The sequence below is a fragment of the Melospiza georgiana genome, chromosome 2 (genome assembly GCF_028018845.1).
Source record: "Melospiza georgiana isolate bMelGeo1 chromosome 2, bMelGeo1.pri, whole genome shotgun sequence".
NCBI lineage: Eukaryota > Metazoa > Chordata > Aves > Passeriformes > Passerellidae > Melospiza > Melospiza georgiana.
This window is the reverse complement of record NC_080431.1, coordinates 5715145-5740061: the sequence shown is the minus strand read 5'-3', so window position 1 is coordinate 5740061 and position 24917 is coordinate 5715145. Positions and strand designations below refer to the sequence as shown.

At 44.9% G+C, this 24917-nt stretch overlaps 1 protein-coding gene across 2 annotated transcripts; it reads right to left on the bottom strand.

Moving 5' to 3' along the window:
* Positions 1–805: 805 nt before the first annotated feature.
* VGLL3 (vestigial like family member 3) lies at positions 806–24276 on the bottom strand. Of its 2 annotated transcripts, none has more exons than XM_058018536.1 (4): positions 24194–24276; positions 15005–15260; positions 8292–8819; positions 806–1954 (listed from the first exon to the last, which is right to left on the bottom strand). In XM_058018536.1, exons 1-4 carry the CDS (start codon positions 24272–24274, stop codon positions 1911–1913), a joined length of 909 nt encoding a protein of 302 aa, XP_057874519.1. In that variant the 5' UTR covers positions 24275–24276; the 3' UTR covers positions 806–1910. The 2 variants fall into 2 exon arrangements, with proteins under 2 accessions (XP_057874519.1, XP_057874520.1); XM_058018537.1 differs by having other exon boundaries at positions 15005–15257; positions 24194–24274.
* Positions 24277–24917: the final 641 nt, after the last annotated feature.

The following is a 24917-nucleotide window of genomic DNA, read 5'->3' as shown; positions in this document are numbered from 1 at the left end:
GTCTTGCCAAATTGTGATATAATCCTAATGCCTCCAGTGCCAGCATGTCAAGCCCTCTCCCTTGACAAGGGAGAATGCTCAACACCTCGTAGGATCAAGTTCAAACAGCCTGGAGGGAAGCAGCAGTGCAGGGAACCTCGGAGTGGCAGGCACTTCCCAACACCCCCCTCCCCTTTCACACACAGATCCATGTGGTTTCCACCTGACCAAACTACATTTACAATGCTCAGTGCCTTAAAATTAAACTCTTATCTCAGCCATGTGTTTGTATCTTGTTGGCCAGCGTGTCTCTCAAACAGGGATGTCTGAGTGACATAAACATAATGCTTTGTAAGAGCCTTAGGAAATGAGGCTCTGCACAGGGACCCTGGTGCACAGAGCAGAAGGGCAACATCTCCAAGGCACAGCCAGGACCCAACAAGGCAGGTGCTGACCCTGGGCCCCCCTCAGTCCCTCCTAAGCTGGAGTCCCCAAGGGCTGGGCACAGAGACTGAACCCATTGGGGCGCACGGCGCCCTCACCACCCTCACTCAGGATTGATGGCACCCACCTTGGCTCCAACCAAAGCCTTTATTACCCAGTCAGAGCCAAGGCCCAGGCCAGGGGGGCGCCCAAGCAGGGGGGCTGTGGCTCCACGTGGCCCCAGTGCATGCAGGCTCAGCTGGGTATGAAATGCAAGGCTGCAGTTGGGTCCTGCGAGCCCCACGGCACAGCCCAGCCCAGGCAAACACAGCCTGAAAGCAACAGGAGCTCTCCTTGTGCTCTCCTTGTTGTGACAACCTTTTGTTTCCACAAGCCACACATTTTTATAAACCTGGATTTATTTTTTTTTGTTGTTCATTTTCCCTGAATATTGATGTTGTAAGTGACCACCTTGAAATGGCTTAGCTGAAAGTCCTGCCTGTAAGATTTCACTGATATTTATGAGCCCCATAACCCACAGAGAACTGTGTTCAACAGCTTCAGTGGATCATAGATGAGGCCCATATTCGTGTCTGATTTAAGAGTATTTGGTCCATTTTGAAAGAATGGATGGGTGGGAAATGCAGTTGCTGTAACCTCAAGCTTTGCTCTATGCTAAAGGTGTTTGCAAGCTTCTGACAGTCAGCACAGCACAAAGCCACCTGCAGAAGCAAGAAAAACAGAACCACTTTTACTACAATCTAACACCAGGAAAAAAATATTTGGCTGAAACTTCAGGTGAGAATTATACTTGCTTAAGCTAGAACAAAAAGGACAAAAGCATCAGAATCTAGTAATGTGGAAACAAAGGAGTTTAGCTCTTTAAAAAGAAAAGAAAGATAGACATTTGAGGTAACAAACAAAAAAAAAAAAAAACCAAAATGCACAAACACATCACAGACATCTAAAAATAGCATTTTATACATTTTTGCCAGTGCTTCTCTGAGAGCAAGTTCTTTAAACAGAACTTAACAATTTTACAATTTTTTTTAAAAAAATATGTCATCCTAAAATAGCCCATCGATCCTTACCCAAACTTTCTGTATTTCTACAAAAATAGATGCACAAAGAGCTACAAAATACTGTATTCCTGAAAGAAGGCGCACTGTAGTCAAGGGAGAGTCTTTTTTCCTGACTATTGAGACTGTTCATAAAAATATCAAGCTGAACAAAACAAAACACTGTTAAAGGAGCAGAAAGGAGTTAGGTTGCCCAGCTGCAGCAGGCTCAGATGAGGAAAGAAAGAAAAGTTAGGTTTCTGGTTTTCTTCCAACTCTGTGGGACCCATAAACAGCCTTACAAATAAAAGGCTCAATAGCAAAACCAGAACAGTTGGCTCTTCATCTTCATGTGTGTCCTTTGCTCCACGCAGAAGGAGTCAACCACTGCTGTATCACCCACCCAGCTCTGCTGACTCCAGCTCTAGCTGGTCTGAATTTCTCTGCACCTCAGAACCAAGCAGTTTCCTTGCTCTTGTCCTGATGCTGTAGACCTATATTGCAGAAAAGAAAAAGAAAATAATTAATATCAATAAATATTAGATTAATAAATCAGATGGTTTCTTCTTCCCCTTCCCCAAGCAACTAAAGAAAAACAAGTTTTGAATTAAAAAATAACAAAAAAACAAAAAAAAAAAAAACAAACAAACTCCACCAAATGACAATTTAACAGTTTAAAGGACTTGTTAGCAACAGGGTTACTGCTCCAAGCCTTTTGGTTTATGAGGGGTAAAATTAAACCATATTGAAGTTTCATTCTGGCTCAAGCATTTCAGAAATGGTGATAAAATTCCTGCATGCGCTTCCTTGGCTTGAGCTCATGTGGAACATGGCATGGAGTGAACAAACCCCCCATAAAGGTCTGCATCAATTATCCAGTTGGCAGCAGAGCAGAATTTCCAGGCAGGGTCCAGCCACAGACACCATCTCCTCTAGAAAATACCTGGGACACTTCAGGATTTCACAGTTTCTGTGGTATTTCACCTCGCAGAGGAGAGAGAGAAAATGTTCCTGCAGCAGGCAAAAAATCCCAAATAATTTCACCTACAGAGTGCAAGATTTCCAGCCAAGAATGGCTAGTGCTTCCACATGGGAAAAATTAATGGTTTTCAGCTTGCATTTGTTATGAGTTCCTCTAACATTTTCCTTTGTAAAAAAGTGAGGACTATCTAATAAATGTGGTGCTATGCTGTGGCTCCAGCATTATAGACTTGGAACCTGCACTATAATCTGGGATTTCTCTGCTCCAGAGGGATCCAATCTCTCTGTTCACACCTAAGAGGGCATAAACCCCAAATGCAGACAACAGAAGGGCAGGTGCAGATTAAATGTCTCAAAGAAGATGCATTCTTGCTCATTTATAGGGAAAGTAAAGGACAGAGATGCAGGCACATATTTTCAGAGGTAGAAAGGCACTCAAGTCTCAATGATTTAAAACTGGTCCTTTGATGTTTTGAGGGGAGTAAATCACATTCCATGAACTGAAGGCACATTTCCCACTACAAGTCATCATTCTTGCTATGCAGTGTACCCAGACACCTGACTTGCTAAGAATTTTTGGGTTAATTTCACCACTAATGTAAATAGGTGCTCTGTGATGTTGTAACCACCAGAGCTCCGTGTTCATATGATGTTTAACCACGTGCTAAGCATGGATCTCATTTCCAAAATCCAATCACTCACTGAATATGAAGGAAGACCCATAAGTTTTCTGAAAACTTACAGGCAAGCATGGAGGGTTCAGATCTGACAACTACCTCCTTGCTTTAAGATTATAAGCAATTAAACACTTAATGATGATCAACATTTCAGAGCTGAGCTGCACAGCAATTAGCACTCACATAAAAAATGAGAGCATATGGCTCTATCCTTGTGAGGATTCCCAAGCAGGGTAGAAACACTTGTGTGTCCAGCAGGGAAGAAAAAGGGAAAGCAGAGCCCACAGTTGTGGTGCCCAAACCTTGTTTAGTGCTTTCTGCTCCATTTTGTGTGCACTTGTGCCTGTTTCTTCAGATTGGAAAAACTGGGATATCCTTCAGCTAGAGCATGCCTATAAAAACATGTTCAGAGGCTCTTTATTCAATGAAGATGTCTCCTTGTTGCTTAAGAGCTATTTGTTTCCCTGGCAGCATCATACACAGTCACAATGAACTGCTGCTCCCTTCAAAGCTCCCTCAAAGCTAGTGATGACAATTTGGAGCTATTTTTCTCTTGCTACTTACAATTTTTTTAAACAAAGATGGCCCCCACCAAAAAAAAAAGGAAAAACAAACAAAAAAGTTAGACAGCAGAAAACTTTCAGAGCATAAAGAAGCCATTTAAGTTCACCAGTGGGCCACTAAAGGACACCAGAGGCCATGGAAGCCTCTAAGAAGAGGAACAGGTTATGTGGCTCCCAGCAGCTTAAAAAAAATGACACACACACGTGTTTAAGAGATCTTCCACCTGACAACAGCAAGTGGTAGAAAGGGAATGCCTAGCTGAACAGGCAGGTGTCTTTGCAAGGCACAAATAGCTGTAACAAGGAGATTTAAGGTACAGCTACAGACTCTAAAAAGCAAGAGAAAACAATCCAAAAAACCAAACTGTCCTATTTACAGAACTGAATGTGGAACACTTTCCATGCCTTCTCCTCACTATATTCCCATCTCCTTCAAGGCAAGGCCATCTGCAGTCCTAACACAGAATCCAAGGCTGGCTGCTCACCCAGAGCTCCCACCTGCAGTGCTTTCCCTTCAGCAAGGAAATCCTCCCTTGCACTGCATGACCCAGCACTGCCACTCCAGCAAAATCCCCTTCCCTGGACCACCTACATCAGAGCTAATTGTTCACAAACATTATGCAGGTTCTGTGGGAACATCTAGGCAAATTTAATGAGTTGTGACAAACTTGTGGGATGTGTGTGAACACAGACAAATGGGCAGAGGGGATTGGATAGGCCCCTCAAACTCCAAATTCAACACATGCCACTGACAGGCATTTCCAAAGGGGGATTTTCCAGTAAACCAGGACTAAAGGATGCTGATTAATTCACCTAAATTTGAAGTTATTCCCCGCAGTGTGCGTAACTTTCTAGTATGAAGAACACACACGTCAATTTTAATAGATTTACAGCCATCACTCATGCCAGTCTTGCTCTGCTTTTAGTGTGCTGAGGCTGCAGGGAGCCTCCTCCAGCACAGGTGTCCCACAGCAGGACAGGATATCCCTGGCAAGGCAAGATGCTCTGCTCTCCTCCCGTGGGCTGCCTGCAGCACAGCCAAACCCCACTGCTCACCTGGGGTGCAGGACACCTCCCACCTGCTCCTGAGAGAACCACTGATGGTTACAACCACCAGCAGCACTGAGAGACAGGAATTCCCCTCCCCAGCCCCAGGTCTGAAGTGCTGGATGTGGCTTTGGCACAAGCTTTAGTGGCGACACTGCATTACAGCTGCAGCCCTGAGCCACAGGCTGAGCTGGGGACAGCCCAGCCTTGCTTTGCTTCACACCAGCAGGACAAGGAACTGAGGTATAAATCCAAACAATCTCTGCTTATTCCAACATGTTTATATCAATGCTTGACATGAAATGTACTCTTTTATTGAGCACTGTAGCTTGTGCACTTTGGAAAGACACTACACACCAGCAGACACAAACCTAGCAGGTTTTAACAGCTCTTGATGCAGACCAGCACTTTCTTTAATTGCACTTGGACTGACACAGAAGCTTCCCAAAGGGTTAATTTGCAGCCTACAACGTGAGGATTAAGCCACATTTAACGGCAATCAGGTAGCTAAATCCTCCTTCATCCCCTAAAACAGGACCATGTAAGTTCAAACAGATGTGCCAGACAGATCAATAGTTTGTCAGCTCTGTGCTGATGTCCCACACAATGTGTTCTGAGCCATAAATTCCCAAACTACACCGGGCATGCAGTGGGAACCTCCTCCTAACCTCTGGAGTGATTTGGCATCATCCATTCTTGAGATGGATTATTTGACTTGGCAGGGCAGAGATGCAACAATGTAGCTGGAAGAGGGTAAGATTACAGCCAGCCTGCCCTGATCCCAACACCATCATGCCACATAATTCAACGTGAGGAATTCTGCAGATGTTCCTACAATCCATGTGACAGTAGCACAAGAAATGTGGCCCGTGGTAAGAAGAGGGAGAATCAGTTTGTGAGTGAAGGACTCCAAAAGGCAATGTCCAGGTATAGACCAAATGAACTTTTTTGACATAAATCACCTGAAGCTCGTGGAATCTGACATATTGACAGCTCCACAGGTTATTTTCTCCAGGGATATATGAGCAAACACTTTCAGAACTGACATATTCTTGCCACTATGTCCTTACCCTCCTCTGGAGAAAGCACTTTATGTCACTAAAAGCCAATTCACTCTTCCAGGCTCTTGAGTTTGTACCCTCTCACTTGAGATTGCTCTTTGACATTGGAGTTGAATGTAATGAAATGCTGTGTGATGTGGAGATTTATCCAGTATAATCTGCTTTCCCTCAAGTGCACATGAAGCAAGTGCTGCATGTGACTCCATGTGGCACTCGAGCAACCCCTCCTCTCCCCACACTTTCCCTGGGATGACTCTGCTGGATGTGCACACAAAACCCTGAGGCAATTAAGCTCCCTCTTCTCTCCACACAGCCTCGAGTGCCTGTAACCAAAGCACTTGTCTCAACTGCACAAGCTAAAGGCAGGGCTGAAAGGGGAGCTCAGCCTTCCTGCCCTTCCCAGCAAAGGGTGAAAAGCATGGGAAAGATGAGTGTGCAGGGCAAGAGAGCAAGTAATTGCAATGTCACAGGTTTCCACTGCCTGCTGTGTACCAATGCTTGCACCCTTGTTTCCAAAACTGGGGCTGCCTAACAGGGTTTTGCTGCTGTGTTTCAGTCTTGTGGCCCTTTGGAACAACTAGTTCAAACTAGTGAGACAGTGGTCTGCTGAGATACTCTGTTTCTTCAAACCAGTCACACATCTCCCCTCTTTCTTTTCCCCCCACAGGAACTCAGACTAAAACCCACACAACCAAGCACAGGTCAGAAGTGAACAGCTCAGATCCTTCCCACTGTCTCCCACACTGAGGAACCAAGTGACATGCAGGGCACTACCAAATCAGCATCCTGACAAAATCAGCACCAAACTGTACCCCCCCACAGGGACTTTCACAAGGAGCAGGCAGCACCAAGCCAAAGCTGTGTCTGCTCTCTAAGGCAGTGCTAGGACCCAGTCCTTTTTGAGGTGTTTGCTCTTAAAAAACAACTCACAGTCTAGGCTGGACTTGTACCTAAGCCAGGCAGAGGCTTCTCCTGACTAACAATTCCTCACACAGTTCTCTGTTCCATCCCCAAAAGGTGAAGCCAAACACCAGGGCCCTGCAGGTGGGCTGGGTCCAGGAGGGTTTGTCCCTTACACCAGTGACAGTGACACTGCTCATTCTGCAAAGAAAGAAGCTCACTCCCCTTATGGGGTTTGTCACAAAGGAAAAGCTCAAGATCCCAGCCTGGTTAGTTTATCATTCTGTACCCAAAAGCATAAAATATAATTGTTGTTGTTTTGCTTGTTTAGCTAGAAATGTTATTTATATATAAATTGTTAAGAATACTGATAAGCTTTTTCTTAGTTTTATTGACATCAACACAGCAAGTGGTAGTATTTAGATGAGATTACTGGTTACAAGTTGCTTTAAAGGGAAGAGACAGATTTGAATTAGATTCATAGTATTTAATTTTTAAGAAACAGCCCTTTTTATGCATCCATTATCTGCTCCTCTGCCCACTAATCAGTCAGGCAAAGAAGTGCTTCTCACACACTGAACTAGTCAGAGAGAGCTATCAAAAATGGAGACAAACAGATACTTTAAGGAAAAGGGAACTAAGATACAAACCTAGTGTTTCTTTAATCAGATAACATACTGTCTTTAAGAAGTACTGATCTGCAAGGATTGCTGCTGGTGAGATAAATATCAAATGGAAAAAGGAGCCCTCAGTGGGGGCCATGAGGTCCAGGATGGATGCACTGGGAACTGTCAGTCACCTGATGGCCAGAAACTTCAAACCCTGAGGGCTGCCAGACTGCTTCAGATGCTGAGGCGAGAGACTGCCACTCAAAGCTCACAGACACAGATGGAGTTCATGCTCTGCACTTCAGACTACAGATTCTGCAGTAAAAAGGATTTAATTCACACACCTCTGCCTACACCCTATAGAAAGATGTTTAGATTGATGGAAAGCTCAGCTCAATCAGCACCTCTGTTCTCCATGTGACAACTGGAAGGAAACACCGAGATGTTCCACCTCAAGATGCAGTCCTCATGCACTGCAAGTTGTTAGTTCATTGGAGCTAAATACTGGTAGATGCACATATGAACCAGCTGAACAAACTGAGAACTTCCTCATGGAAGCATAACTAACATTTTCCAACAATATTTAAATAGAAAGGAACAAAAAAAAATTGTGGATTGTTCCACAACTCATCTAGCTTGAATGGGACCAAGGTCTCTCAGCAGAAGGCAGGGAGAGCTGCCCTGACAGCAATTACAGGAGGGATTCCCACATGTGTGGGAATCATTTGGACACGTTTTTGTTTAGTGCTTTCTCCTCCATTTCACATGCACTTGTCCCTGTTTCTACAGACTGGAAAAACTGGGATATCCCTCAGCTATATAAAACATGTTCAGAGGCTCTTTAATCATTGAAGATGTCTTCTTGTTGAGAGCCAGCCCTGCTTCAGCTGCAGGGAGTTCGTGTCTGCTCAAACAAGTCACAGACCATGACAACAACAACAACAAAAATTACAAAAAAAAATTAAAAAAAAATACAAAACCCAAGCCATCTTACCTGTATCAAACCCAAAGGTGGGCACGATGTCCACGGTTCCGTGGAAGGCTCCGGCCCAGGCTGAGGTAGCACCGGCAGCGGCGGGCTCGGCCTTGGCGCCGTCGGGCTGGGCCGCGGGGATCCTGGCGGCGGCGGCGGCGCGCACCGAGGGCACCAGCAGCGAGCCGTAGCGCGGCTCCCGGTGCTGGGCATGGTGGTGAGGATGGTGATGGTGGTGTACGTGGGCATGGTGAGGGTGGTGGCGGTGCACATACACGTCGTGCATGTGTGCGTACGAGGGGCTCACCTGAGACGCTAAGGGGTAGGGCCAGGCCTCGGCGGCGGCCGGGGCAGGGGCTGGGGCAGTCTGGTGCAGGCCGTGTCCCGGCCAGCTGCCGGGCTCTGCTGCTGCTGCTGGGAAGGTGCCTGGTGCAGTCACGGGGAAATCGGGGTGCACGCCGCTCAAGCAGGGGGGAGGAGGAGGCTGGTAAGAGCTGGTCCAGAAGGAGGTGGGGAATCCGCTCCTTTGGCTTGAAATCGTGGAGCTCTCTGGTGGGGAGAAAAGAAGGGAAGCGTGACTGAAGCTGAACGACACGCCGCAGAATAAAAACCCCACAATGAACAACACACCCCAGAATAAAAACCCCACAACGATTTGCCGCTCTCTGAAGTTTGGCTGAACTCAAGCTTCCTTAGTAAATACAGACTCACTGGACATTTGAGGTAGGAAGGTTTGTCACTCCAATTTTTTAAGTTTTCCTAAGTAAATACAGAATCAGTGGACATTTGAGGTAGGAAGGTTTGTCGCTCTGATTTTTTAAGGTTTCCTAAGAAAAAACAGAATCACTGGACATTTGAGGTAGGAAGGTTTGTCACTCCAATTTTTTAAGTTTTCCTAAGTAAATACAGAATCACTGGACATTTGAGGTAGGAAGGTTTGTTGCTCTGATTTTTTTAAGATTTTCTAAGTAAATACAGAACCCCTGGACATTTGAGGTAGGAAGGTTTGTCACTCCGATTTTTTAAGATTTTCTAAGTAAACATAGAATCACTGGACATTTGAGTTAGGAAGGTTTGTCGCTCCAATTTTTTAAGTTTTCCCAAGTAAATACAGAATCACTGGACATTTGAGGTAGGAAGGTTTGTCGCTCTGATTTTTTAAGTTTTCCTAAGTAAATACAGAATCACTGGACATTTGAGGTAGGAAGGTTTGTCGCTCTGATTTTTTTAAGATTTTTTAAGTAAATACAGAATCACTGGACATTTGAGATAGGAAGGTTTGTCGCTCTGATTTTTTAAGTCTTCCTAAGTAAATACAGAATCACTGGACATTTGAGATAGGAAGGTTTGTCGCTCTGATTTTTTAAGGTTTTCTAAAGTAAATACAGAATCACTGGACATTTGAGGTAGGAAGGTTTGTCGCTCTGATTTTTTTAAGATTTTCTAAGCCTTCTGATGTTTACATTCTTGTAATGAACTTTCTCACATGCTTCATGGAAATAACTTGTTGTTTTGCATTCTTTTATGGAGGAGGAGAAATTCGATGGACTGTTGGTTTGTCCAGTGTCATTGGAGAGGTGGCACTGTCACCCTCCAATCCACTGTCACTTTTGGAAATCTATAAATGTTGGAGTCAGAAAACAAACATCCCTTTTCCTTCACCTTGAGAGCAGAGGTGTGTATGCTCGTGTTGTTTCATGTCCTATAGTGACAAAGATTGCCTAGTCCAATTCCCATGTTCAAGTGGAGCAGTTGTCTAGGACCATGTCGAGTCAGATTTTTTTTTTTGCAGCCTTTCAAAAAAAAAAAATCCCCAAAAGCAACAACCAGCCTAAAAAATCCAACAAAACAAAAAGTTTTCTTGTATTCAGATGGAATTTCCTGTTTTCTAATCTCGGCCTATTGCCTCCTGTTGTGTCAGCAAGCATTGCTGAAGGGAGCCTGGCTCCCCCCATCTTCATTCCCTCCCATCAGGTTTTCACATACATAAGATTCCCCCCTCAAGAAGATTTTTCTTCTTCAGGCTGTAGAGTCAGAGCCTTCTGAGGATCTTGGTACAGAAATTGTGAGCAGATGCTAACTCCTGCCCAGACTAGAGCACATCATTTGGAAAGGCAGCCGCTGTGGCTGCAAATGCTGCAGAGGAAAGAGAACCAGCTCACACTGCAGAACAGGAAACATTTGGCTAAAAAATACCTGATTTTCTCAAACTAATTGCATGCTTTGATGGGATAAAGGTCATATCTAACACAGCTTATGTTATACCTTCATAGAATATATCATGACGCCCTCTACCCAATAGGATCCTACAAGCAGAACCATCTAAGTAGCTCAAAAAGGTTTTTGTCAGAACTAAAAGACTTCTTCTTTTAGTTCTGACAAAACTAAAAGAACTAAAAGCTGCTTCTTACAGCTAGGGCTCAGACTATATTTAAATGGATTCCAATACCTCTACATTATGAAATCACATTCTAAAAATTCCTCTTTTGAAGGAGCAGTTAGTGTTTTTGATGTGTAGCAAAGTATTGGCTTCTCCATTCTCACAATCCTCTTGCCAGCTCATGCTAGAAAGTACTGCTTCATGCAATATTTCTCAACTCCAATAGGATTTTTTTTTAGTGAAAGATGGAAACATAAAAATACAGAACTTCACCTCTGATGAAAGAACAGTCATAAAAACAGCCTATGGAGAAATAAAGCCAGGGAAGTTTAGCATTTGATGAGGCGAGGAATCCTCTGTTCCTCGTAACTTTTGTAAGAGTTTTTTTTTTTTTTAAATCACCTTTTGTTTTGCTTTGTTTAATAAGCAGCTGGAATGAGACTTGGGTGAAGACACCATTGAGAATGAACAGATTCTTCAAACACTCCTGCCTCTGAACTTTGCTTATACAAAAATATTTTGGAAGTAAAAAACTTGAAAGCGTTTTCTGACTGCATCACTAGGACACTCGTGTCTCTGTTTTAAAATCCATTAAAATCATAGAAATTTTTCCACACATCAGTTGGCTTTGATTTAGGCAGTTTTTTGAGTCTGATTAACTTCCGATATTGGAAACAAACTTTGCAAACATACCACAGACAAACGTTGTGGATGCTTCGTGCCAAAATGCTTCAGAGGCTGCAAACTTATCTGGCAAGCTGCACTCCATGGGTTTCTTCAAAAGGCTGGGCTGCTTTTAGCAATGTATTTTTATTGCAATTCATGCTTGAAGACTACAGAGAGCTTCAAGCATATTACAGAAGCCTCAGCACTCCTCCAAAATTGGTATTGTTCCTTGTTTGTAAACCATTCCTTGTAAAAAGGGATTACACTGAGATGGAGAGTATGTATGGATTGTGCTGTTGGCAGCAGGGCTGATACAAAAAAAAAAGCAAACTTCATGTCCAGTCTGTTGTTTTCCACACTACTTAACAGAAGAGCATAGCCTGACAATGCTCGGCCAGTATTCTGGAAAATTAACCTCTGTAATCGAGTTTTTGAAAACTATCTGGCTGTTATCTGCATGGAAAAGCCCTAAATCCAAAGCCCTGCACTTCAAAAAAGCACAGAAAACCACAAAGTATCTGCAGGACAGCTTTAGTAACAGGAGAGAGCACTTTAAACCACAGAATCTGCCAACGTGAATTCATCCCAGATTGCATAACAGCTTGGCTTCACCAGTCATGCAGGAGGTCCAGGCCACAGCAAACAGGTTTGGTCACCTCCATTTTTCAAACCCGTGCATGTTTCACAAAGCCATCACTGCTGCCTGACACTGCCAGGGGCCAGCACCCCCTGGCACCACTGAGTGTGGCCATTCCCACTGGGAAAGGTCAGTCCCAAAGCCTCAGCCCATGTCACATAAAGGCTCAGCTCATGTCACACAAACATGCAGGAAAATTTCACCCACCCCAAGTGCCCAGGGATACCTGGCCTCTATGGAACATGGAGAAACAGCCACGTCCACACTGCTCTTGAGAAAGAAAAAAATAAAAATTCAAAAATCTCTCTGCTTTCCATGGCCTTTCAGGAGTCATTTAACTACTGCAGTCGAATACTGCAAACAAATACTGCATTTAACAGTCACCACAATTTCCTACCCCAAATACAGGGAAGCAGGGACAAGGCAGCATCCCAGGGACCACAAAGCTGTGGCTGATGCAAATGTTCACGGTGGCCGACCCAAATGTTCACAGCACACACTGAAAACACACCAGAAGCGCACACACTGGAAAGGAGACAACACATGGAGCTTTCTGTAGCACAACATCAGCTCTCACTTAAGGCAAGAGGAAAGAAAGTAAGATAGAAAAACAACCCAACACTTTCAGCAAGGAAAATCATGTTGATAAAAACACCATTAAAGTAATATTAGTGTCAAGGTATCATTAGCACCAGCACAAGAATTCAGGCAGCTACACCTAAAATTCAAATTCACATTACTCAAGCCTGTCATATAGAATTGTATTTTATAAAAAATCAGTTTTCAAAATAATTTTAGCCCAGCCTGATCAACATGCAAATGATAAAAAATCCCTCTTTTCAGAACAACAGGTTCTGTTTTTATATATAAACAAAATCCCTCCTCAAAACAAGCAAAAACCCCCCTGCAATATCGCCTTAATGATAAAATCAGAGTTTGCATTTTTATCAGAACACCTTAAAAATAAATAAGAAAACAAAAAAATATGAAAAAAAGTCAAAAACATTGCTAATCCCTCCTTTCTTATAGATAAAGGAGAAAATGCAGTGAGCTGGGGAGCCAGTTCATGCTCACACACTTTCCACTGAAACCCGCATCTCCCAAAACAGCTATTGCAAAATGAAATACTTTCTAGCTTATCTCTGAGTAAGAAATTGACAGCAATTCTGCCTACCCATGAAGGTTATTTATGGACAAACCTCAAGCTAATGGTAATTTAACTTCTTTAGGTAATGGGACACAAGCTCATATTCATGTGCTGGAACTGAGCATCTCTGATATTGTGCATAAACCAGAAGAACAAGCTGACAGTGTTGCTCCTTCCACCTTGCTTTCAAGCAGGAATATTTCAGAAACCCATTTGGGGCTGACAAAAGCTCCTGTCAGCTTCTCTCCTCTGGAGCAGCAAATGCTGTCAGCTCCAGCAGCCTCCCAGGGACCTCCATGCCCCTCCAGCAGGTGCAGGGATGGCACAGGGCTATCTCCTTACTCTATTCCCAGAAGATGTTCAGGACATGCCGACCTCCATTCCCCACTGAGGGCATGGGGCACACGGGGTCAGGGGGCAGCCTGGCTGGAGAATCCTCACACCAGGCCACTCAGAGCCCTCTGGGGATGGCTGTGAAACCACAGAGGGGGACAGGGAAAAACAACAGGGTACGTCTGAGGCCAAAGGGAAGACACGCGACCGCACCCACGGAACATCCCCAGGCTCGCTGAGGAGGGCTTGCTGTGGGCATGGGGTCTCTGGGGACTGCCTTGATCCTGTTGCTAAAACATTTATAGCCTGTCTGGGCCATTTATAAACGCTCCAATCTCCTTTTTAGTAAGTATAGGTTCAATCCTGCTCTCAGTCGAGTCAACGGAAAATTTCCCATTAACGTTAATGGTCCCAGCTCAAGCCATAAATTCCTCCAGCTCCCCAGCCACTTGTGCTGACCTTTGCTTAAACTTCCTCGGATTTGTCATCATCCTTCTGGAAAGCAAGTTCTTCTGTGCTATTTTTCTCTTCACAGTTGTTTCCAAATATCCCATCTCTCTTAAATATCTGTGGCTATCATCAGTGCAGTCTCACCTCCACATCACTGATTAGGAACACCACTGCTCCTGCTCAGAACCCACCAGTACCTCTCTCATCAACCCAGTGTAAGGCCATTGCTCACCGTTACTCATTTGCTTAGGCAGCACCCCTCTGCCAGTCCACGTAAGGATGTGATCAGAAACAATGCAGCTGTGGGGATTTTAAAAAACACCCAGACTGGCACATCCAACAAAATGGAAACAGCATCTTATTGCCACGCTTTTTCCAATTTGGAAGTCTTGTCTGTAAGGGCTACCTAGTTGTCTCTGGCAAGTTCTGCTTCTTGTCACACCAATATATATAAAGTATTTAAGCATTTACGTGCATACCAAGAGGACAGCGTTGTTACTCACTGTGTTAGGACAGCGAGTAAATGCCTCGCAGAACCTACCCCATTTCTGCTCCCTGCGTGGAGGCAGAGTAATGTCATGGCCATTTTACACCCAGCAAGCCATAACATCATCTGTACCTCTCCCACAAGCAGGCTGCAAAGGAAAACACCACATGGCTGCAGCCACAGGAGCCAGGGCTTGCCCCCCAGCCCACTCCATCGCGCGCTGGCTCCTCCCCGCCTGGAAAGCAGCCGTGGACAAATCCTGATCACCTGGCAAAGCCACTCGAGAAGGCTGCATAGGTTTCCTTCACATCCAAGGCCAGCACCCCAAACAGCTTTGCTCTTGCCTCACAGGCCAAGTTTCACACTTGGAGCTAAAAAAAATAAAGCCTCCAACCTTGCAGCAGACGTTTGTGAAGCCCTCTCCCTCCCAGCCCCTGGCAGAGACAGGATATGGCAGGAGCTGGAGATGCCTGCTCCTTTCATGCCTTTGGCTGCTTTCTCCCCTTTAACACTCAACCCAAGAAGCTCTTCCACTTCCAGAGAGCAGTAGAATTTCAGCTGCAATGCAATGTGTGTTACTGCAATGCAGCCCGAGTAAGCCGCGCCACAGAGAGCGAGTTCCTGCCCCTCTTACCTCTCCACAGAGGATTCAGCCCTGCCTTGCTCTTGGAAAGGGCAGTCTCTGAATTGAAGCTACTGGCTTGGCTCAAAGCTCGGGAGAAGTGTTCATCCACCACTGCACCAATGTCCCCCTGGAAGTAAGTGAACAGCACACAGCGAGAGTTCAGGTACTCCATCTCGGCAGGCTGGTCTTTCTCATCCTCCTCTTGCTTGCTGGGAAGGCTCACTTCCAGAGACTCCTGCATCTTGTTGTACACAGCTAACTTCTTCTGGCATTAGAAACAAGACAAACAAGAGATGCATCAGTGCCATGGCATTCAGCAGAAGCTCAACTTATAGTTTCCTTAACAAAAAATAACTGAATACACAGATTACTCATTTTGTAAATAAATTTGGACTACCTGGATACTTCACACTCTCATTTCACAAAGAAGAGAATACCAGCACCCACTTAAGAGTCTCTATTCCTCTCACACAGATGGACCTGCTTCTCAGGCACGTTTCACAGCCACAATTTATCAGCACCAGCTTTCACTCAATACTTTCAAAAGAAAGCAGACAGGCTCTAACAATTCCCTCCTGATTCCCACCTGGGGAGGATATTCCATCAATAAAGGCTGCAGAGATCAAGCCCAGCCCCGCGGAAGAGTGGCCAGATACACAGCATGTGCATTTCACACATCCAGCTGGGCAAGCACCAGGTTTCTCTGGGCACACTCCTCTAGCTGAGCCCTCTGGGTTCCCCACACTTACTGCTGAAGCTGTAAAGGTGGGAGAGTTTCCTGCTTCCTGAGAAATTTTCTACTGTATCACCAAAATCCACAAAACGCATAAATTTTCACTCACTGACGACAGAATTTTATCACAGGAAGTTATAGCTTGGGGTGGTGACTGGGGGCTGGGCTGGTCAAGGATTTGAGAACTTGGTTTCTTGGTTGGTATGGGGTGGTTTGTTGTTGTGGTGAGGTTGGGGTGGAAAGGGTTTCTTTCTTCTTTTTTTTTTTTTTTTTAACACCCACTTTTGGGAAAAGGGAAAAAAAATTTCAAGTCATAAAAAATTAAACATGCGATCTGGGGGAAGAGGGGGATTGACAAGTCCGCAAACACATGCAGAAAAATCCACCCCAAACCAAAAACACAGAGAAGCATATAAAAAAACTAAAACCCTCACAAGCCATCTGTGAATGGCTATTTCAGAATATTCTCCCTCTCTCTCTCAAATCAAACCTAAATGTCAAAATAAATGTGTGTGAAGATCCATTTTGCATGGAACATATTTTTCAGATGTTCCACTTTACAACTGTTTTCACAGGGAAAAAACCTCTCCCCTCAACAGTCAAGCTGCAGCAATCATAGCTTTTAGCTAGCCAGCCATTTCCACAGCTGACTTTACACACAAGCACTTTCAGGAACCCAAAAACAACTACAGTCCATATGCAGAAGTATTTCATAGCATTCCTATAGAATTACAGTTTGACTTATCTTTAATGGCTTGCTTGGCAACACTCTAGCGCCATCAGAATCTCTTTAAGTTTATGGCTTTTTTACCCTTTTTCTGAAATAGTTGTATAGAAAAAGTCAAACAACTACACACTCTATAAAGTTTCATTTTTACAATAAATGTGCTTGTACAATTTAGAAATAATTGAAAGTAATTTTCTGACTTTGTGTACCATCAGTACATTTAAATTCAGTGCTTTCTAAAAATCATACAATCTGACACAAATTCTCTCACTGCAGTACAAAATAAATGCTCCGGGGCAAAGTCTTAATTATGAATGGTTATTTTAAAAAATAACTGTAAGAAAGAGCTATTGACAAGTGGAATTAAAATCTACTATACTTAAAGCTCAAGGCAACTTAAGCAACGTATCTGACATTCCAATGGGTTAACTGATAAATGTGAAGCAGCTCAGTGATACCACTAATTCAGATGCTGTTGCACAAACTGCAGTGAGGGACACATGAAATTTCATTTCAGCTGGGGATACCCAGGCAATAGCCTGGATTTCCAGTAAATCTGTGCTTCACAAAGCAAAGTTATACTGTGGCTCAGTTTAGCACAATATTACTTAGACTTTTGGGAGAACCATTGGGATTCACTTATAAAAGTAAATAAAATAAACAAAAATACAGAAACAGCAGAATAAAGCAGTCTCTAGTAAAACTAGAACTGCTAAAATGGAACAGTCTGAGGCTGTAAACATATTTTTGAAAAAGCAGAATTTGGGGTAACCTATGCTTTTTCTGGAAGTGCTTCGTGCCTCCTGTAAACAAACAAACATCTCAGGAAAGTTCTCCTAATATTTGTTACCCAAATGCTTACTAGGATATCACTCAAATTGAACTTCATGGTATTGCCTGAGTAATCATAGACCCCTGAGACCTCAGTAAGACAAAAACAGTTCTAGCAACACTGCACATACAGCAGACACGTGCACTGGAAACCTGCAAGGCATCCACCTCGGCGACTCGGCCATTCCTGAAACTGCACCACCACTCAGATCCTCTTAAAAATGCAGGACAAGTGGCTGGGGAGGCTAATTTTCTCATTTTTGGTTTCTCTTAGGCTTTTTTTCCTAAGTATAGACAAAGTATGAGAGAGATCCTCTAGAGCAATCTCGACATGCCAGACCCCGAACGGAGGCAGCAGAGGTTCGGAGCTGACTCCCATCCCTACAGGTGCTGGCACTGATGCTGCAGTCATGCAGATGCAGACACAGGCACGCAATTACAGACAGACACACACCGCTAACACAGCCCCTGGCTTGACTTGGTGATCAGGAAGGAAGTCTTCCAATGTTCCTATACAGGGACTGGAGCTCAGGAAATTAAAACTTATCTCCAGAGTGGCTTCTCTGCGCAGGAATGTTCCCCCTTCCACAGCTTAAGAATCTAATTCGTTTTCCATTTCAACTCTCTTCCCTCCCCTCCAGTCCACGGACAGTCATTACAAGATGCTCTGAGCGCTTGCTCCTTTCAAAACCACCAAATCTGACCTTTTTAATGTAAAAAAAAAATTTCTAATGCACTAAAAAAAATAGATAGGACTGATGGAGAAGAACAAGGCCTTATGTGAGGATTATGTACAGTGCAAAGTTGTGGTTTGCAGCAAAGGATGAGAGTTCCAAATTAAAAGATTTTTCAAAACAGCAAGCCTGTAATCAGACACAGATCTAATTAATTTGCATTTCAGGAAGAAATTATCAGCCTGTAATTGCAAAACTCTTTAAGTGAGACACTACAGTGAGAGAAAGTTATTCAACAAGTTTTCCTTGTATGCAATGTAAATACATTCTTTACACTGTATACATCCTTTGACAATGTGAGGGGTTTTTTTTCCCCCCAACTCACCTAAAATACTCTGTTTGCATATAAATTCCCTAATTTTTGTTCTGACCTTAAGAATAACCCTCTCGCGGTATTTTTGACTGCAGTTTTGTGAGTGGAAAACTATGCAAGACCATCAGCTGCGAAATGAATTTGTCCCACAATCATGGGGTGTGAGGGAACAAAAACAAAAAAACCCACAAACACCGGGGTAGGTTTATGGTCACTAACCTCATCTAGCCCAGTTTAACTTGTACTTTTTCATTTGAACAGTTCTAGCATATATTTTAGCAGCCAATTCCATATGTAAGTTGTTTACAAAGTGTTTCTGACCAAACACAGTGTTATCTCTGGTCAAGGTTCAGTACTTGAATATATTCATGAAATACACCTCTCCCTTACACTAGAGACTGATATTAAATAGCCTCTGAAAAACAAAACAAACATCCAAAATCTTCTCTTGCCCAAGACACAGGATACAGTATTTAAATTCAGAATACAGAATTTAAGTGGAAAACAGGGAAATCCAGTGTCTATATACCTTAGATAACAGACCCTAGTTCATGGCTGAAACAGCACGATCTCTGGATAAATTGAGCTGTACAGCCCAGGCTGAATTCAGCTTCAACCAACGTTACATTATTTTTATTTCATATATTCACAAACAAGCAATTCCAAAGAAAATTTAAAACTTTCACCTCAAATTGTACAACAAAAGGAAACTGAAGGCCAACACCATACCACTGCTGATATGGGAATATTAAAAAGGAAGTTTATTCTAAACAATCATAATCCTGTCTTTCTGAGCAAGAAAACAAGAAAAAATTAGAAAGAAAAAACAAGAAAACATTTTGTCCAAAATCTCACACAAAATCCTTGCCTTGAAGATTCCTGTTATTTTCTGACATACTCTACCCAGAACCAAGCAAAATTGTTCTCATGCAGCGAAATGTTGGCCACATTAAAGCCTGTGGCAAAAGTCCAAGTGACTTCAAGGGTCCCGGGTCTCACCCAGAGTGTCTGGTAAAAATGTCAGAACATTCCTCTTTGCAAATCCAAAAAAATTCACTTCCAGCACAGACCAGTTAGTAGCCAGCAAAACAACAACATAAAAACAACCATACTTTGAGAGCAGAGAAGGTTTTACTTCAGCCAAGTTTGAATCAAAAATTCAGGCCAGCTCTTACTTTTCACATAAACTGGTTGCCTTTTCCTACAATTTATTATCTCCATACATGCCACCATACAGCATATGGTCCTTTATGCTCCCAAGCATGAAAGTCTGGTGTGCCTGTGGCCACCTGTTACAGATTTTCCATTATGAGAAAAAGAACAGGAACCAAAAATAAAGAACAACTACGCTGAGGAAACACTATATGACCCTACCCTGAGAAAAAGGCTGTCATTTGACATAAGCTTCTGAGAAGGAATTCCAGCAACAAACTCGAGGCAAATCCTCAGACAGCCCTCCTTTTCTGGAGCTGTCTGCCAAGCAGGCTCCTCCTGATAACACAGAAAGTATTCAAGGAAGGAGACAATTCCAAGCAATCAGGGCACTGAATGCTGGGCCTGAAAGATGTGTTTGTGGCACTGCCCTAAAAACATGAAACAGTAACTTCTACCCACATAAATGAGCAAGGTGAGAGCTTGTTTTCAGCTGAGCCACTGGATTTGTAGAGGCAGAGAGCCTGGAGGTCTTGCTGTGCTGTGCTGTGCTGATGGAGGGAGGTGATGAAAAAATAATGAATTTATACACCTTTTGCTGTACATGTAAACAGAGGTGTACCATAAATCTAATTTTATGTAGCTAGAGGAAGATCAAGTAGAATTTGGTCCCAGTCAGAATGATGGAGTAAAGCAAGCCAAACTTTTTAAATCAGTGATGTCTTGTGGGATTGAACCAAACAAAACCAACCAACAAAACCTCACACATAGGGCAGGACCTAACCCAGGTCTGACACCCTTTGACTGTGAGAGGAGATGAGTTATATAGGTTATACAGCTTCCAGAGAAATTAGTAGAGCAAACAGCAAAGGAACAGCCCTGAGAAAGAATCTGAACTGCAAAACTTGGATGTGAAGCCATGCTCTGCTGTTACCTGCCATTAGACACTGCAGACATAAGCAGCAGCATAACGAGCCCATCCTCAAAAGCTGGGGACACATGGTGCAAAGAATTTCACTGAAAAAACAAGTGATAGTATATGAATTGGGGTTTAGCCACAGCCAGCTGACACAGCATCAAATGTGACCTGTCCTTGTCTGCAACTCTGTCAGTTTGGAAGGAAGAGCCCAGTTAGTGACCTAAATTGCTAATGAAGACAAGGCCTTATCTGGACAAAGCCTGTCTACAGCACTGCCAGCAGAAAGTCTGACTTGAGCATATCACAACTCCTTATGCAAGACTGGATTTAGCAAGGACAGCTTTGGCTTAGATGCTGGCTTGCCTCTACATACCATGGAGAAATTCCAAAACTACCACTTAGTGTAAGTTCCCCTTCCAAAGGCAGTGTGTTAGTGAGCCTGGCTGAGCCCCACCTGAGCCTCAGCCCTGCAGCCTGCTGTGCCCAGCCTGTTGTGACAGGACAGGCCATCCCTGTGTGCCGGGAACACGATGGGATTCTGCTCCAATTATGTGTTCCCGCAGCCTCTCCGAATCCCGTTACACCCATCCCTCACCCAACAGGAAAGCCGAAGCTCACTGTTCCAGCTGCACAGCCCCTCAGCAGAGTGGACAGCAAAGAGCATTTCAATGGTGCCACTATGCAGGGTTTCACCCTGACGCCTGCACACTCCCCACCAGACACAGCAACACGTTCGTGTGCTAACACCGGCACACGCTCGCTCCGTCTTTTGGCAAAGGAGCACGGAAATCCCGAGTTATCTGTAAAATCAGGGCCACACCCCATTTCCATCAGTTCATTCTGGCACCATATGAACATGTGTATATCCGTGTTTCGCTTACTTCCCTCCAGCAAACACCCTGGACTTGAGCAATCTCAAAGAGCTAAGGTGCTAAGCCTCCGCTCCCATTAACATTCAAGAGGAATTCAGGCTTCAGTCCACTAAGAGCTTTAAAAAAAGAAAAAAAAAAAACCCATCTAAATCAATTTGCCAGTAAGTCCTTTCCTGGCTAAGGATGGGTGAAAGCTACATTTCCAGAAATTCTGCCTTTCTGGGCAAGGCAAAAATCAATCCCGTGCTGATTTTAAGGGCGGAAAAAACACAGACACAGAAACGCGGGAATAACTTTAGTGTGGGGAAAATTTAAAAAGGCACGATGGACCACCCCCTAAAGCTACAACACCTGCACAACCCAGGTGCACGCTAGTTCATCATATAAAAGCAGTCTGAGACTTTCCATTAAAAATAAAAAAGGAGAACAAGCATTAGAACCCACTTTGTCCTGCTGCAGGCACTTCCCCTGACCCAAGGAAACGCGATGGGTTTGGCTCTCCAGAGAGATCCCAGAGCCCAGACACTTGAGCTCCACAGCTGAAGAGCTGCTTTGCTCTTTAAAGCTCACAAAACTGATGTCCAAGGCACAACCAATTACACATTTGAGATGGCTTTACTACAAATACCTGCAGTGGAGATGCACAGGCTTTAGTTAGAGTGACACACATACACCTCCTTGCCATGAGAAGAAAAGGCAAGCCAACAGCAGCAGAGCATGGAAGAGCCTTCTCTCTCAGAAAACAAACTGAAAGACACCAGAGTAGTACAATACCACTGAAAAATGCCTTGGTGGAGTCCTCGGATATTTTGAGGATGAGCTCCGTTTTATCATCCCCAATGCAGAGACTTATTTTTAAGGTATCCCACTAATTCATCTTCCCTCACTGTTATTTTTAAACCACAGTTTTAATTCCAGCAAAGAGGAACATTCTTTACAATGGTCATCATCCTCACAAAGAGTGCAAGAGCGTTCTACATGTTGAACACATGTGTAAGAACCAAAAACCTGGCAACAGATCCTTCATCTTTTTTTGTTACGTTCTCTACCAGTTGATTAAGCATCTCTGACAGGACAATTCTGAAGGAACAGAGACTTGCAAAATGTCATTCGTTACCTAAACAATAATTTTGATGCTTGAGGAGTTCATTGTATGTTTACTTTTTTTTTTTAATTTAGAAAACATTGGATTCAGAAAAAATACACAAACCACTCTAAAGTTAGCAGCTGTTAGAAGCAGAGGGTGCAACACTTCAGCAACAACAGCTTGGCTTTTCAGTCTGGCATCCGAGCAGCTTGTGAAGACCCTTCAGCTCCAAGTGTGTCAGGAAAACCAGTGCAACCAGGATTCATCAAATTAAATTGTCAATAACATCTAGGATAGCCATGTTTAGAAAGCTTTTAGATGGAAATGTGATATATGGCCAGCTCAGGACGTGCACTGGCTTATCAGAGCTATCTACGTTTCTTGCCTTGCTTATCTACCTCCTCTTAAACAGCATAACCCCCAAGAACTCAGCCTGTTTAAAATAAAATTTCAAGAAACTTCAGTGATCATTAGGGTGCCCCTAGAACATTTAATACATGGCCCTGCTTTTGGAGGAAGAAATTTCATACCTCTGCTTAAAAATAAAAAGCACAGCACTTGAACGTGACACGGTCATTTAAGAGATTTCCCCATACTAAGTGTTCTACAGTTCTGGAAGAGAATCCACTTTCAGAGTTAAATGTCAGGAAGTTCACCAGAGTTTCAATTGCCGTTTTCTACTTCTAGGTCTCTCAGTCAGAGAATCAGGCTATTCGTTTTTATCTATTCATTTTCCTTCCAAAGCACACAGGCTGTGAACTGGACCTCCAGATACCCAAATACAAACTTCCTAAGTAAAATCACTGCACACATGGAAGATTTGCAAGCTCTGACCAAGATTAGAGAAGAAATAATAGCAAAGGCACTCTTCAAGAGGCAGAGCTCACAAGTTTTCCAGAGCTCGAGCTTAGAGTGAACATGAGCAACCTGGACAAGTTCACTGGGGTATCATTTTTGCAAATGGGCTCCGTCTCCCAACAAAAAAAGAAAAAAAATCAGCAACAGACGATTGGAATTTTAATGTTTTAGCCCATACTCGTGTCTCCCAGGCAAGTTGATACTAGGGGTCACTTCCCATGTACGGAGAAAACAATCTTCATGGATAATAATGATAAAACCTTATGGAATGCAGCAACAACCAAAAAATGTATTCTCAGATGACTACATTAGGGCCAAGTCAATATTAGTCCCACTTCACCCACGCACTGCATAGTCTAAAAATGCTGTCAGCCCGATAAGAATTTCCTGATTCACTTAAAAAAAAAAAAAAAGAAAGAAAAAAAAAAGAAAAAAGACAACATCTGATCACCAAATTCAGCTGGTGGAAACTCAACGCAGACGATCCTTCGGGGGATGAGCGGCGGCGCGGCGCGGTCCGCGGGGAGCAGCGCGGGTTCCGCCGGTGTGCGCGCCCGCGGACCGCGCCGGGCCGGGCCGGGCCGGGCTAAAGCGCCGCTCCGCGCCCGCAAACGCGGCGAGAAGGGAGACCCAGCAAGGAAGGCGGACAGAAGTAGAGAGGAGTAAGGAAATAACTTTTCCCTCCTGCCCCACGCCAGCTGAGCGAGCCAACATCCATCTGCCAGATGCAAGAATTTGGAGGGGGAAATGCCTTTTTCTGGTTAGGAAAGCTCTTACCAGGCTCCGCTGCTCCGGGGCACCCTCAGCAGCTCCCCGCATCTCCAAATCAGGCCGGGGGCTGCGGAGCGCATCGCGGGCTGGCCGGAGCGGAGGTCTCCGCCCAGGGCAGCCGGCGATGCGCCATGCACCCGCTGAGGGAGGGCCTCCCCAAAAAACCCCGCACCTCCCAGCGCTGCCCTCCCCGCCGCTCACCTGCGCGGGCGCGGCCAGATAGCGGGGCGCCCCGCACGCCGCCGCGCCGGGCTGCTGCATGGCCACGTCCGAGCAGCTCATGGCCGCGGCCGCCCCGCGCCACCGCCGTCTCCCCCTTCCTCTTCTTCCTCCTTCTTCTTCTGCTGCCGCTGCTCCCGCTCCCCGGCGCGGGGCGGCCGCGGTCGGGCGCCGCGCAGCCCCGGCTGCCAGCGCATCTTCGGCGGCCGCCGCGCCCCGCGCCCGCACTTATAGCGCGGCGGGGCTGCGCGGGGCGCCACGGCGGCCGCGGCGGCGGCGGCGGCAGCGCCGCGGGGCGGGGACGGCTCCGCGCCCCGCCCGCCCGGCCCGCGGGCGCGCAGCACCTGCCCGGCCCCGCCCGCCGCCGGCCCCAGCCCCAGCCGCGGGCTGCCCGCGCTGCCGGCTGCGAGCGGGGGGCGCTCCGGTGAGCTCCGCCGGGGCCGCTGGAGTAGGTGCCACCTGCACGGGCCGCGCTCCAGCTCGCCAGCATCCAGCATGGAAATTCTTCTGGGAGGAAGGAGGAACCTCCGTGTTCCACAGGAGGAACCTCCGTGTTCCACAGGAGCGTGTTGGATGCCGGCTGAACTAGCCCGGAGTGTCTCTTCCCTCCCCACATTTGTATGTTTAAAAAAAAATTTTTTTTTTTGAAGTGTACTTCTCAGCTTGAAAAATAGATGGAAGACTTGGATCTGGTGGTAATGACTTC

Coding starts and splice junctions, on each gene's coding strand:
- VGLL3 (XM_058018536.1), bottom strand. CDS start 24,274: ATGAGCTGCTCGGACGTGGCCATGCAGCAGCCCGGCGCGGCGGCGTGC. Junction 8,820..15,004: donor GCTGAATCCTCTGTGGAGAG/GTAAGAGGGGCA, acceptor TCTCCCCACCAG/AGAGCTCCACGATTTCAAGC. Junction 1,955..8,291: donor CACCTTTGGGTTTGATACAG/GTAAGATGGCTT, acceptor TCTGCAATATAG/GTCTACAGCATCAGGACAAG.